The sequence below is a fragment of the Phoxinus phoxinus genome (assembly GCF_949152265.1).
Source record: "Phoxinus phoxinus genome assembly, chromosome: 5".
NCBI lineage: Eukaryota > Metazoa > Chordata > Actinopteri > Cypriniformes > Leuciscidae > Phoxinus > Phoxinus phoxinus.
In genome coordinates this window covers 29,395,484-29,409,651 of record NC_136880.1, presented here as the reverse complement: position 1 = coordinate 29,409,651, position 14,168 = coordinate 29,395,484, and the positions used below count along the sequence as shown (strand labels likewise).

Genomic DNA, 14,168 nt, shown 5'->3' with positions numbered 1-14,168 from the left:
TCTGTCTTTTAAAAGGATCTTCTTACTACTTACATGTATCAACTTTCTTTTCTCTTTCAATCTTCTTACGACTTACCATCTATCAACTTCCTTTTCTCTTTCAATCTTCTTACGACTTACCATCTATCAACTTCCTTTTCTCTTTCAATCTTCTTACGACTTACCATCTATCAACTTCCTTTTCTCTTTCAATCTTCTTACGACTTACCATCTATCAACTTCCTTTTCTCTTTCAATCATCTTACGACTTCCCTGTATCGACTTTCTTTTCTCTTTCATTTACTTGTATATTCTTTTCACTTTCCTTAGCCCTGCATTCACATTCTTAGCTCTTTCTCAGAGTAAAACTTTAATATCGTCATTCAAATACTGTTCTACGAACAGTGGCACAATGCTCATTCAGTAAAAAGATTACTTGTCAAAATGCAAATCATCTTGTGAAGCAATTAACTCTTTCTGTTGCCTATTTTTTCCTCATTTACTATTTTGTTTATATGAGGTTCTGTATCGCCTATATCTCATAAACACATGGCCTACCACATACACTTGTAGGCTTACTCTCTTGGGTCATTGTGATGATAGTTTAGTTTCCCCACTGTCAAACAGAAAACATACTGAGAGGGGGACCTGGATTGGTCCATAGAGCTTTCCTGAGAAGACCACTGTGCTGAGACAGCTGAAAACTGCCTAGCGGTGATGAACAAAGAGCAGTGACCAGCATCACCAGGTCTCTATCACAATAGTATTAAAACAAAGAGCCTGCTTTCCAGAAGGCCAGGCCACCATAAAGAGGCATGCACTGGTAGCTGTTGCCGTTTAGCTGAGGGGAGGTCAGTGGATATACACTTGCATTGTGGTCATGTCTATGGACTAATAGTGGTCTGTCACTTAAAGGAATGCCTCTGCCACGACGTCGATCCTCCTTCCTGGGCCAGGCTGCTGAGCGGCCCTGCGGTGTGCCTCGGGGAGTGTTTGTAGGCATGGCTCCCACCGGAGGTACCAGCACCCTGGGTGCACGCGTGTCCCGCAGAGCTCTGGGCATAAGCAGTGTGTTTATGCAGGGCCTTAGAAGCACCACGGTTCCTGTGGTGACCCGGCCCGGGGATCGAAGCCACCAGTATGGCTTAGACAGCCTTAACACGAGCCTGTTGGAGTATCGTGATAAAGTTCACGCTCTGGAACAACTCAACCAACAACTGGAGGAACAGATCAGACACTGCTTAAATAGGAAAGCCGTCAGCGCCGGGACATGGACTGGCCTAAAGCAAGACTGGGAGGATGTTTATATGCAGGTAGGAGTTGGACTGAATAGATCAAGCATAGAGGTCAAAGAGCAAACTTTTAATATCTTTTAAATTAAAATATTTATTTATCCTAAGATTTTTTTGTAGAGAAAATATCTTAAATTTAAGTTTACTTTTCTTTTTTTACACCCCACTGAAAATCTGTTTTAAACATAAATCTAATTAAATGTAGTGATATTTATGTTTGTAAAAAAAAAGAAAAAAAGAATTTGACCCTTTATTTAGAGAATATTTATTTATTTAGAAAGAGAGAGAATATTGTCAAACTTTATATTTATATATTTTCTGGGTACAGGTTTTTAAAAAAAAGAAATGAACCTCCTAGTACAGAGGAGGTAAAAAGATACTCATACTTACTGGCGTATATGCTAACATCTTCCTGCTTTCTGTAAGGTCAGTGAGGCCACCCTGGACAACGCTCGACTTATGCTCCAGACTGAGAATGTTCAAGGCAATGCAGAGGACTTCAAGGAGAGGTGTGAGTGTGCTTCATTGATTAAAGCAGAGAAATAGATTTTGATCGCTCTAGCATTTATCCGCACGAACAGATTTCCAGCAAAGAGTGTGCTTTTATGCACGATTGTGTAGGTACGAGAATGAGCAGCCGTTCCGTAAAGCAGTGGAGGAGGAGATTAACTCTCTGTACAAAGTCATCGATGATGCAAACCTGACCAGGATGGACCTGGAAAATGATATTGACAGCATGAAGAATGAGCTGATGAACCTGGAGCAAAGTCATATGGAGGTGAAATAAGACCAGCTCAATGATAGAATTATCTTAGAGTTAGAGTTAAATTAGGATCTTCTTTTGCTCTTCTTTAGGATGTTAGATTGCTCTATAAGCAGATGTCAGGGCGTGAGGTTGATGAGCCAGATGCTCCCACTGAGACCAGCCTGGACCAGATTCTAGCTTTCATCCGTTCCCACTGGGAGAAGGTCATTGAGAGGAACCGTGCTGAGACTGACACCTACCTTGAGTGCAAGGTAAACCATATAAATATATATATATATATATATATATATATATATATATATATATATATATATATATATATAAAGCAGCAAAGCTGTTTCTTTTAAAACAGAAAGCTGCTATTTTAAATTGTTATTAAATTTCACATTATTTGTTTTTACTGTATTTTTGCCCAATAAATGCAGACTTGGTGTGCTTTTCAACTTTTCAACGGTAGTGTAATTTATATGATCAAATAAATATATTTAAAAAAAATTATTAGGCTACTGGAAATGTAAAAAAAAAAGTATAACTTAGCATTAACCCAAATGTATAAATGCTGTTAAAGTATTGTTCGTTGCTAGTTTATGTTAACAAGAGTAACAGATCATTTAGTCTCAAATTAATATTTCCCTCAGGACCACGTTGGAATCCCGATCACCTTTGTTGGAATTTATTTTGCGATAATGACCAACAGACCGAATATTATCCCTGTCATAACATGAAAATCCCCTATGTGTGAGTGTGCAGCAGGCCAAAAGAGTGAACATTGAGCTGAGTCGAGAAGAAGAGGAGCTTGAGTGTCTGAAGACAGAATGCAATGATGCCGGGTGCAAGATTCAGAGTCTGCAGGCCGAGACTGAGTCTATTAGAGCTCTGGTAGGACAACTTTCTCAAAGTGTGATGCAAAAAATAAATAAAGCACAACAATATTCAATTGACTGAACTTTGCATGATCCCGGATTCCATGCAGAAACGAGGCCTGGAGAACGCCCTCAACGATGCCAAGCACTGGCATGACATTGAGCTCCAAAACCTGGGCTCTGTCATCGGAAAGCTGGAGGGCGAGCTCACTGACGTCCGTGGGGACATCGAGCAGCAGCGTCGGGACTATGAAACCTTGCTCAACAACAAGATGAAGCTGGAGCTGGAGATTGGAACGTATCATGGAATCCTGGACGGAGAGGAGAGCAGATTCCACTCCTCAACGTGAGGCACATTGTCAATCTGCTTATGACAGGAGGACAAGGACTGTAAAAACAACTAAAGCCCTGACTCAATCTTCTTCCTCGTTCTTCCGAAGTCTTAAGTTCTTTGAAACTCTCCCTAGTTTCAGTTTCTGTGATTCCAGGCAGATCTCTCAGGGGAGATTGTATGTAACCACAATGTTCTGTACTGTAGGTTCCCCGATGGTTCTTCAGTACCTGAGGGACGAACTGAAGCCACATTTTCCACATCTGAACCACAGAGCTGTCCACAGACAGAAGGTACGGTTTCTAAGGAATATATTTTATCTACAAAACATAGTTCTCAAATGATCTGACTGTAGTATGAATATTAAGCTTGATGAAAGAGATGATCAAGGCTTTTTGGAGATTAAAAAAACATGTTTTTGATTTCCTTCATCAGGTTCTAATGCTCCTGGTGCTCCAGAAGAAAGAAAAAATGAATGAAAGATTTCATTAATTTTCATTTGTTTCTCCTCACTTGTAGTTTACAGCATCTATATACTACATGATTGCTGTGCAGGTTAAGAAATGAATAAAAACATAAGACATAAATTGAAGATCCACTCATAAAACATTGACTTCAATTCATTTTTATTTAGCTGATTTTATATACAAAGACTCTCCAGTTGATTCTCTAGCCTCTATAATTCCACATCCTGATATGCCTATATTCTGTTTTACTCCCACGGGTACCAAAGCCATAAATGATAGTGTGGGAAATATGAATAATTGACTATGGTCAAAACTGAAGCTCCTTAACACGATAATGACACCTTGTGGTTATAATGACACGTCTATGAAACTGCCACTTAGACATTACTTCAAATCCATGTTATCGTTCTGAACTATCATTTCTTTGTTTAGGAAATCCTCAAATAGCAGTTTACTGCATGCATGGGGAAAAAACACAAAGCTATAACAAAAGACAATAGCTGACTGACATTTCTAGTACAAATAGGTAACCAAGCATGGTGTGTTTTAAAGAAAACCAGTCTCGCATTTACACTAATTTAAGCATTTTAGTAAAAAATATTTTATATAAAAAAAGTGCAAATTCATGCAAAATTAAGAAATGACAGTCTAACATAGTATACTAAACCATAGCTGCATAAACAGATAAAAAAAGTTATTCTTTCCAACATATTTAGGTATATGCATTATGCAGAATTTGGATACAGCCGATCTGGTCTCGTTGGGTCTCCAATAACTGAGAAGCATCCAGCACAGTAACGGGCCGGTCTCTTTGTGTTAGCAGAATTCGCCCTTTTCAGACGGAATCCAAGACTGCTGACCCTCACGTCCTATAAACATCAGCACAGCTGTAACATTCTCCATATATGAACAAATAGGTCTGATTGTGTCATCACAAACACACTTCTCACCTGTGAGTTTCCTAATGTTACACTTTCTGACAGCTGTGGATCTGATGGTTGGACCAGTAGAGGTGTCTGTATGATGAACAACAAATGCATTGCATCAGTTTTTGCTATTCTTTTCAATATAACCAGTTTTAATGGTATTCCCATGTAATAAAAAGATTTTTATACCTTCTGAAGTGGCTCCATGGGAAAAGCAGCTGAGAAGATCAGCATAGAGATGAGCAGCAACACCAGCAGGACTCCTTGCATGTTCCCAGTCATCCTTCACTCTCATACTAACAGCCAGGCACACGTCTGTTTAATTAAAACACCACTCAAAGGGTGTGACCCAAAGTTGATGTGCGTCACAGGGAAAATTACAGCACAGGGCGGCATTGTGTCCATAAAATCAATGTTTATTTAAGACATTTAAGAATTATGTGAAAAAGAATATTTTAGTCCCACACAAAAGATCTCAGTTAATGCCGTTCCTTCAGGTTAAATGGGAATGTTTTTAAAAGATATCAGGGGACCGACTCGATATTTGTCCCTGTTGAGCTCTCCCATCTCATACGGAGGTAGCTGAGGAATATATTCAAACACATACAGAAAATGTGATCTACACTATATATATATATATGTATATATATATATTAGATTTCTGTAAAACGTAAACTTGATTCTCATTTAAGTGACTACAATGTGCAATGCTATAAAAAGAATGATTACAGCTAATAATAAATTAAACGTAGAAATACTGCATCACAATTGGAAGTTAATACAAAATAAATGATAAAATAAAATCAGCAGAGAAATGCAGTATTGGTAATACGAGAAAGAAAATATAAACCGTGTTAAAAATTCAGTCAGTAATCCTAATTTCAGATGGGTTATTTGAAATTAAAAGCATAAGGTTACAAATGTATACAGTCATAAACCATCATTTGGACATTTTCTGCACAAAGCACAAGGGAACGTTCTATGTATAGGCTATCTCCAAAACTCAACATAGTGAATAATCCTGAAAGCACATATCTGACAAGTTAATCGTCAGTTAATGTCAATTTCACTCTCCCTATTTTTGGTATGTGTACTGATTCTCAAAAATAAGAGAGAAAGTTCAAAAGAAAAAAAAATAAGGAAAAAAAAGACATGGGATTAGATGGGCACAACACAACCCATCCATCCAGTATCCAGAGCTGGTGATCGGCAATCCCAAAATCAAAAAGATCTGCACATTAAAACCTGACCCCCCCAAAAAAGTAAGAGAATTCAAGTCAAAGTGGTGAAATCAAAACACAGGCCCATGTAAAGTGGAAAGTCATGGCACATCTAGCAGATGTTTTGTGCAGACACATTTTACTCACATTAAATTTCCATCATGTTCTGCAAAACAGCAACATTCATGAGCTATATCCCAAATAACATACGATTAGTACTTCTAAGTAAGAAAAATTCTTGATAAAATAGAATTAAAAACAGCTTTATCCTCATTAATCATACCCACTTGATTATACTCTTTCTCCCAATTATGGCATGGGTTAACAGTGGTTAACTTTCACCTGTCTAGAAATCTAAATTGGCTTCCAGTTTAGAGGAATAAAAATTACAAATTTAAGTGTACATGATGATATTACCTAACAACTGATGCTTAAAAGGGCCCACAACACACGCTATCTGTTAACAGTGCAAAAGTGCGTTTTTTTTGCAGTAGTGCGGCCCAGTTGTTGTCACTGTCTTTGAACGTACGTATGAAATCTACATTTGGTCGTCAAAAGTACAGAACAGGATTATGTCACCATTAAAGGTGTACTGGCATATCTGCTTTAGGCTTTTCTTAGAACAAAAGCCTGAATAATGGTACCTCTAATGCAAACATGTGAACCAAGGATCATGAGTGCATTTTGTTAGATTATTCAGTACAAAAACCTTTCTTTCTTTTTATTAAATAATCAAAATCCTTTTTGAGCTGAGGGAGATGTGGCGTTAAGTTGGCTGTAAGGGTATACAGCCTACCCCTACCCCGCCCTCATGGCAAACCATCGGTGTCATAAGCGTCCAGCGGTTCGTTTCTGGGTCGTACATTTCCAAAGAGCTGAGATTGGACTGTCCATCATAACCTCCCACTGCATAGAGTCGACCGCAGTTGGCTACTAGAGAAATGCGGCTGCGTCGAGTGTTCATGGCCACTAGGTGGCTCCACTGATCTGTTATTGAGCTGTACACCTCTGCTCCGCTGAGGAACGCAGAGCCATCATAACCTCCTGCCACATACAGATTGCTGCCCACGGCTGCAGCACCGTGCCGACAGCGCTTGTTTATCATGGGAGCAACAGGGTGCCATAATGCTGTATGCTGGTTATAGTACTCCACCTAGTGGCAGAGACATGAATCAAGGAGTATTCACAACTTTACATATTGTAGTATTTTTGTAACTTTATATCCTGCCAATTGAATTATGATGTTCACTTACTGTGTTAAAGATCTGTAGACCATCATGACCGCCTGAAACATATATTCTGCCTTCAAACACAGTAACACCAGCAGCACTGCGGCTTGCACTCATTTCTGTAACTATTGTCCATCTGGTAACAGAAGACACACGCGCACACACACAGTATAAGACACATTCTGATTCCGAAAAAGCACAGCAAAAACTTTGCTATTGAACATGTCTTTACATTAAATATTTGTATATTAACAAATTAAATTACGAAAATAAACATCCTTGAAATAAGTAAACACTGCTTCAAGTAATCAAATAATCAGCCAATAATTTCAAATAATTAGCCAATAATTTCAAATAATCAGCCAAATAATAAAATTAACACAGAAACCAATTATAATTAACTAATAGAACAAACAATATGAATGACATTAATGTGTTATTTTAAACATAAAATATGAATATATTAATAAATTAAAAATAATAAAAAACCATGACATAAGTAAAAAACTATTTGAATAAAAATTTTATACTGTAATAATTACTTAAACGAAAAAAAATAAAAATAAATAAAACACAGAATAAATAATATAAACAAGTCTTTCTTTCTTTCGTTTATTTATATAGCACTGCTAAAATACAAGTGAAGTTGACCAAAGAATAAAAGATAAAACGATACATCTCACATCACAGACACCACATATACCACATTGAGATTGCCTGTTATAAGCGGTTAATGATAAATGTGCCTTGAGCAAGTTCCTGAATACTGATAAAGATTTAGCAGATCGAATAGATAGAGGCAGTTCATTCCATAATCTCGGTCCCATTACTGCGAAACCGTGATCACCTTCACTTAAAGTCTATTAGGCTGTACTTACACTTTCTATCATAAAGCAGAGCTCAAATATTAAACAGTGCATGATGAACACCATAAATAAGTTCAGCCAAGATTAAATAAGCATTAGATTTCAATAACATTCATAACGCCGTTGCACCAACTGCAGACTAGACGGTGGTAAAGACTTAAAATTAAAACTATTAAAGTTATGACTTTTTGACAAATTTAATGCAAAAAAAAATTATTAGTCTCTTTTGCAATTTAATTGAATTTAACATTAAATAATAATTAAAAAATAATAATAATGTATACTCTTTTTGATCCAGATATTATTGCCACATAATTATATGTATTTTAAAGGCTTCTTAGTTTGTTTGTTTTTTCAACAAAATATTTTCCATTATTTAAAATGCTGATTACTTGATTTACAAATTAATCAAGTGACAGCCCTACATTGATCCAATTGTCTAAACATTATCTAAAGAAAGTATGACTCACCTGTCAGTCTCTGGGGAATAGCACTCAACTGAATTTAGAGAGGACTTGCCATCATATCCACCACAGACATATATATGGCCATCAACAACAACTGTTCCCATCGCACTAATGCAGAAATAAGAGACGATAGACCAAAAGCATCAGATATACATACATACATCACATGTACCTAAAACTCTTGGTTTAAATCCAGCTTCATGATTTCTTACCTGCGTTGAGTATTCATGCTAGCAACTTTGGTCCACGTGTCAGTTTCTGGGTTGTAAACTTCCACAGTTCTAAGCCGTGACTGACCATCGTAACCACCAATGGCATAAAGCAGCCCGTTCACAACAGCAACACCCACTCGACTGCGGGCTGTGCTCATAGGTTGGCATCGCTCCCAACAGTTTCCAATTGGATCAAATACCTCCACGACATTTAATGAGTCACCTGTGCATAAATCGTTGACTCATTAACAAAAACTGACACTTGACTGTACCTAGCACATGGGTTTTCTAAAAGGACAGTGTGAAGGAGGTACCAGCACTGTTGAGGCCCCCGACCGCATAGATTAAACCTGCGATGGATGTGCAACATCTCTGTCGGGTCTTGTAGGCTGGGAGGTGCGGCCGTCGCTCCGGCATCAGATGATAATCTTTTGCCTCATCAACAAGGTCCCTGTTAGAGTAAAGGTCAAATGCATATTCATGCATGGATACTTTTGGAAATGCACAAACAACCCCCAAAATAATGATTCCCTATATCCTTTCAAAAGTATTACTAAAAAACTGTTACATAGTCTCAGCCATCAGCCACCTAATAATAATTCGCTACATTACATACAACCATAAAATCACCATGAAATCAAAATTGACCTTTTTTAATGTAATATTGAAGTATTTATTTATTATAAATGATTTATCTATGCAAATTCTTTTTTTTAATTCATGTGTCCACATATTCTTTAATCAAAATAGCTCTTAGTCATAATAAAAAATAATCTCTTTTCTGATGACATGTTTTTTTTTGGTGCAAGGGCAATACAACCGGTCACTCACATGAGATCATAATAGAAAACAACAATGATCCAATCAATTTCCGATGACCAAAATAAAGTCCCGCGCAACATTTTTTCCTTGTTCGAGAAGCTGTTTCACTCACTTATACTTAGTTTGGATTCGAAACAGTGTGTCCACTTAAGGGGCATAAGTTATCTGAAAGAAACGTGCCTGCATTTGTGGCAGCAGCGTACAAGCTCATCTTGTTGGACTCGGTCAGCAAGGAACTGAGGTCGACATAGAGGCAGTCGGGTTTTAGACAGTAACTCCGGTAACCGTGGCTCACGATCTTCACATGCATGTCGCACCCAAGCAAGCACGGCCTCAAACACCTACAGACAACAAAAAAGATCAGATTTTCTCTCATTTTATATTCTCTCATTAAAGAAAACACCCAAAACTGTGAAACAATGAAAATGTGTGATTTACATCCATCATTCAGAACCATCCTGTTCTTGTCACTTTATGTTAGTCATTAGAATCTGACCTGCTCCTCTGCTTGGACATTGAGCTCGTCGCAGCCCACGAGCTCGAACACCTCCTCCGGCCGAAGGGCCAGGAACTCCTCGGACAAAGATACCTCCACAAAATGCTGGTGAACGAAGATGTTGGCTGCATCGTAAAGTGTGGTGCACATCATAGTCTCTGCGAACTGCCGTACACCAAGGCAATTCTTTGGATGCAACCTGTTAATTAGGAGCAAGTCTAGAATGATCTGTATGTGAAATTAATCACTTTCATATCTCCTTTTTATAATCTTTACAACTCAATAACCTGAGAGAGGACTGTCACAGTTATTACTTAATTGGCCTGATTATTATTATTGGATCCTATATTATTATTTGATTACTGATCCCAAACCTTTAAACGATAATGTGTATTCATAATTGCATAATGTTTTTGAAAGAAGTCTCTTATGCTCACTAAGGCTGCATTTATTTGACCAGAATCCAATAAAACAGTAATGTTGTGAAATATTTAAAAATTTGAATATATTGAATGCATCCTTGGTGAATAAAAATATTAATTTCTTTAAAATCTTACTCATATTCTTTAAAATATCTTATTTTGTGTTCAGCAGAAGAAAGAAATGCATACAGGTTTGACAGAATTTAAATTTTTGGGTGAACTATCCCTTTAATGTATTAACTAACATGAACTAACAATGAGCGATACATTTGTTATTTATTTTAATTCTTATATTTCTTAATGTTTGTTAATAAAATAACAATTGTTCATTGTTTGTTCATGTTCGTCCATAGTGCATTAACTACTGTTAATTTTTATTTTTATTTAAATACCGGTAAAAATGTATCAGTAAATGTTGAAATGACCATTAACTAAGATTATTAAATGCTGTAGAAGTATTGTTCATTCTTAGTTCATGTTAACTAAAGAAGTTAACTAATGAAACCTTATTGTAAAGCGTTACCTCTATATCTATATTACATGTCATGAAGAAATCAAAATCGTTTAAGCGGTACCTCTGCTGTAGAAAAGAGCAGCAGGCATCTTTGACATTTTGAAGCTGCAGGAAACTGGCCCCGATCAGGAGGGCCTGGACGTTCTGTTGGTCTATGGCTATGTGTCCATTGTAGGCAAAGTTTATTAGGGCTTCAAGTGCACTGTTTAGAGGCAAAACAGAGATGAAAACATTAGCATACACTTACAAACAAAGAAAGACCATGTCTAGAGATCTGGATTGATTTTGTATCTTCACCTGGGATCCATGCCTTGCATGACGATCTCATCCTGTTTGCACTCCACCATGTCATTGGTAAACATGGCATGGAAGTACGGAATAGAAGCAGCCAGGACTATTCTGTGAGCACTGAATTTGTGCTCTCCTACCTGCATACACACAGACGGGCGCAAATCCTGATCAGAAATCAATCATATCATACACAATACAGGTTCAGTGTTAACATGGCATTCACTGCCAAATGAAAAATCTGAAACATTATTATCCCTCCTCCACCCAAAACACAAAGTATGACCATTCTCTAGGCCAGGGCAAATATTAAGAGACAAGTGACATTTTAATGAATGAAGCAGCATATGTGGACATCATTTAAAAAATAGAACATTCAGGCATTAAGAAAACCTGATATACTGAAAGTATACCATAATCCTTAGCATGATCTGAGTACGTACTGAGTACTGAGCCAGCTGTCAGTCAGCAAAGATATGCGTACAGCAGGTCAGGTGAAACAGATAAATAGGATTATTGCTCTCTGTGACCCACATAAAGGGCTGATGATGCAACAGTTAAAGCACAGCAGCAGATCAGAGACTGTGAGCACAGGTTTCATTAGCTGATGCTTCTACTAATGGTGCTTTATACAGCAACATAATAATATACACATCACTCAAAAATAAGGAGGCATCAGCAAACCACCTTTTTTCTTTTTGGTATATAAAATGTAAGAAATGTGGACTATTTTTCATTGTTTACATTTTCCTATAATACACTTTCATATTAATATCTCAATGTTTATTTTTTAACGCTTATGTCTCTATGTTCTACCTCTCTGCTTTTGAGCTGCAAAAACAAAATTTATGTTCCTGCAATTACTGTTGCATGCTTTATTGAGATGCTTTTAATAACTAAACCTTAACTGGACTTAATGTAGGCTGAATTTTGCATATTATAATGAATCTGAAGCAGTGGTTCTCAAATAGCAGGCTGGGACCCACTAGGGGGCCTCAGCACACTTCCAATGGGGCCTTAAAAATGTTTAAAACAAGCTTTTAAAATAAACTTTAAACTAAAACAACAATTATTAACAGCATTATTCCTATAATTAAATTATTATCATTATTCATTAAAAATATTTGTATTCATTCCCTCAAAGTTAATTCACTAAAAAAGTTATGATTTTCAAATGAATAGAATTTTTTTCAAGTTATGTCAAGATATCTTGTACAGTATTTTATTGCATAGAAATAGTTCTTTGGGAGAGGGGAAATAACGTTAGTTGAAAAAATAACTAGACCGATACAAAAGAAATAGCTAGAAACTGTTGTTTAAAATAAGCCAAACAGTTCACGATATAACCTTATTGGATATCCAGCTCTCACAGGTGTTTCTATTAAACTCAGCTTCATAATAGTTAAACATTAAACATGAGGAAATGAAAACTTCTTAACAGACCATGGAAGGCGAGTTCACTAACGTTACCCAGGCCGTTTATAATTTCTCTACAGGTTGAAATAAAAATAGCAATAATAGCAGGATGTATTGTTTCTCTTCCGTTCTTTAGTAGTTTATAATATACAGCTGATGAGGATGTTAGCTGTACATGCTAACAGATAACACTGGAATACATCGCCTTCAAAATGTATACAAAACATAGAAAGATCAATTTCAAGAGATGTATGCAATGAGACACATTAGCAAACGACCTGGCATGCTAGAAAATTACAGCTCTTCCTTCTGTTAACAGTGTCTGTACTTCACTAGCTTCTACCATGCTGACAGCCCAGTGCTACTTGGTTAGCATTCCACTAGCAAATTAACCCTAACAAAGAAAAGCACAGTACTTTTAGGGTAACATCACACAGTTTCCCTTGTCGTCGGATCTCCTCCATCACTGCATATCCACGAGCGGGCAAATCGGCGACAGAAAAATGCATCAAATCTTCTAATTCTTCAAAAATCGTGTCACCCATCGTCATTGATGGACTGGAGACGACACTTTTTGTCCAAACCGAGACGCCGTATCGAGCTGTTTAACCGAGTGCCCTCCACTGGCGGTGTCAGTTCCTTATCATGCAGGCAGGGGCCATCAGATTTATGGATGGACTGGTCTTATTCATGTGATTCACATACATCATGCCTTAGGTTGAGTGAGTTCACGTGACAGTTTTGCACAGCTTTTGATGACTCTCAGTGAGACCAGACTAGAGTTCTTCACAGTAAACGACTGATAGGCCTATTTATGTCATATAAAGATATTTAATCCTTTTTCTCTTGCTAGTATAAATCAACGGACAGATACCGACTAGTTATAAGAAGTTTAGACTGTTGAAGTTTGAAATAGAGTTTTTTGTAGTCACACAAGTATCATATCCGATTCTTGCTGTTGTAGCTTATCACAATCCACATTTTTGTAATTTTTATTAAATAAAATCATCAGTTAATTTCATGTTGTTGATATGCTGTATCTGTCTTTCTTTGCTTTCTGCTGATATCTGCCAACACTAATTCTTGAAACATGTGACATGTCAAACTTTGACTTCGAACTTTACCTGCAATTAGGCTATATTTTAAAATAGCAATATATATATATATATTTTTTTAATTATTAAAGATGATCAATAGAATTTTCTTAACACAAATTTTGTGAAAAGTGCCATTTCATTTGATTTTCTCAATATGTATTGTTTAGTCAAATTATTATTTTAGTAGAATGTTAGAATGATTACTTCTAGGCCTAGATTATACTGTCAGGTTGTCATGCTTTTGCTAACTTTTGGGAGGGAAAACACCTCCTGGAAAATCGTCTATAAGCAGGAATGGACTACTGGGACACTCGTCCTTTTGTGTCAAAGCAATGCAGAAGTTTAAGGCACAGAAAGCTGGTTATGGTAAAATCTACAATTGCAAAAACACAGCAAAATTCTAATCAGTCAATATTAAACTCTCCTCTTCTCTCCATAGCTATTCCAGTGTGTTCCATCTAATCTCGAGAGCTGTATGTGACTAGTGTGGCTAGA

The 14,168-nt window shown here is 36.9% G+C and overlaps 3 protein-coding genes across 3 annotated transcripts; 1 reads left to right on the top strand and 2 right to left on the bottom strand.

Annotated features, from left to right (window-relative positions):
• Nucleotides 1–801: 801 nt before the first annotated feature.
• Nucleotides 802–3,823, top strand: bfsp2 (beaded filament structural protein 2, phakinin). The gene is made up of 8 exons (XM_079613498.1): nt 802–1,292; nt 1,698–1,780; nt 1,893–2,049; nt 2,127–2,288; nt 2,788–2,916; nt 3,011–3,246; nt 3,439–3,524; nt 3,667–3,823. The coding sequence occupies exons 1-8, from the start codon at nt 897–899 to the stop codon at nt 3,708–3,710; spliced, it is 1,293 nt and encodes a 430-aa protein (XP_079469624.1). The 5' UTR covers nt 802–896; the 3' UTR covers nt 3,711–3,823.
• Nucleotides 3,824–3,842: 19 nt separating this feature from the next.
• LOC306999075 (uncharacterized protein) lies at nt 3,843–5,049 on the bottom strand. Its single transcript, XM_079613509.1, has 3 exons — nt 4,814–5,049; nt 4,649–4,714; nt 3,843–4,567 (listed from the first exon to the last, which is right to left on the bottom strand). The coding sequence occupies exons 1-3, from the start codon at nt 4,904–4,906 to the stop codon at nt 4,424–4,426; spliced, it is 303 nt and encodes a 100-aa protein (XP_079469635.1). The 5' UTR covers nt 4,907–5,049; the 3' UTR covers nt 3,843–4,423.
• On the bottom strand, nt 5,024–13,349 carry klhl18 (kelch-like family member 18). The gene is made up of 10 exons (XM_079613484.1): nt 12,993–13,349; nt 11,170–11,300; nt 10,934–11,074; nt 9,937–10,135; nt 9,621–9,781; nt 8,933–9,069; nt 8,619–8,841; nt 8,410–8,514; nt 7,098–7,209; nt 5,024–6,997 (listed from the first exon to the last, which is right to left on the bottom strand). The coding sequence occupies exons 1-10, from the start codon at nt 13,125–13,127 to the stop codon at nt 6,611–6,613; spliced, it is 1,731 nt and encodes a 576-aa protein (XP_079469610.1). The 5' UTR covers nt 13,128–13,349; the 3' UTR covers nt 5,024–6,610.
• Nucleotides 13,350–14,168: the final 819 nt, after the last annotated feature.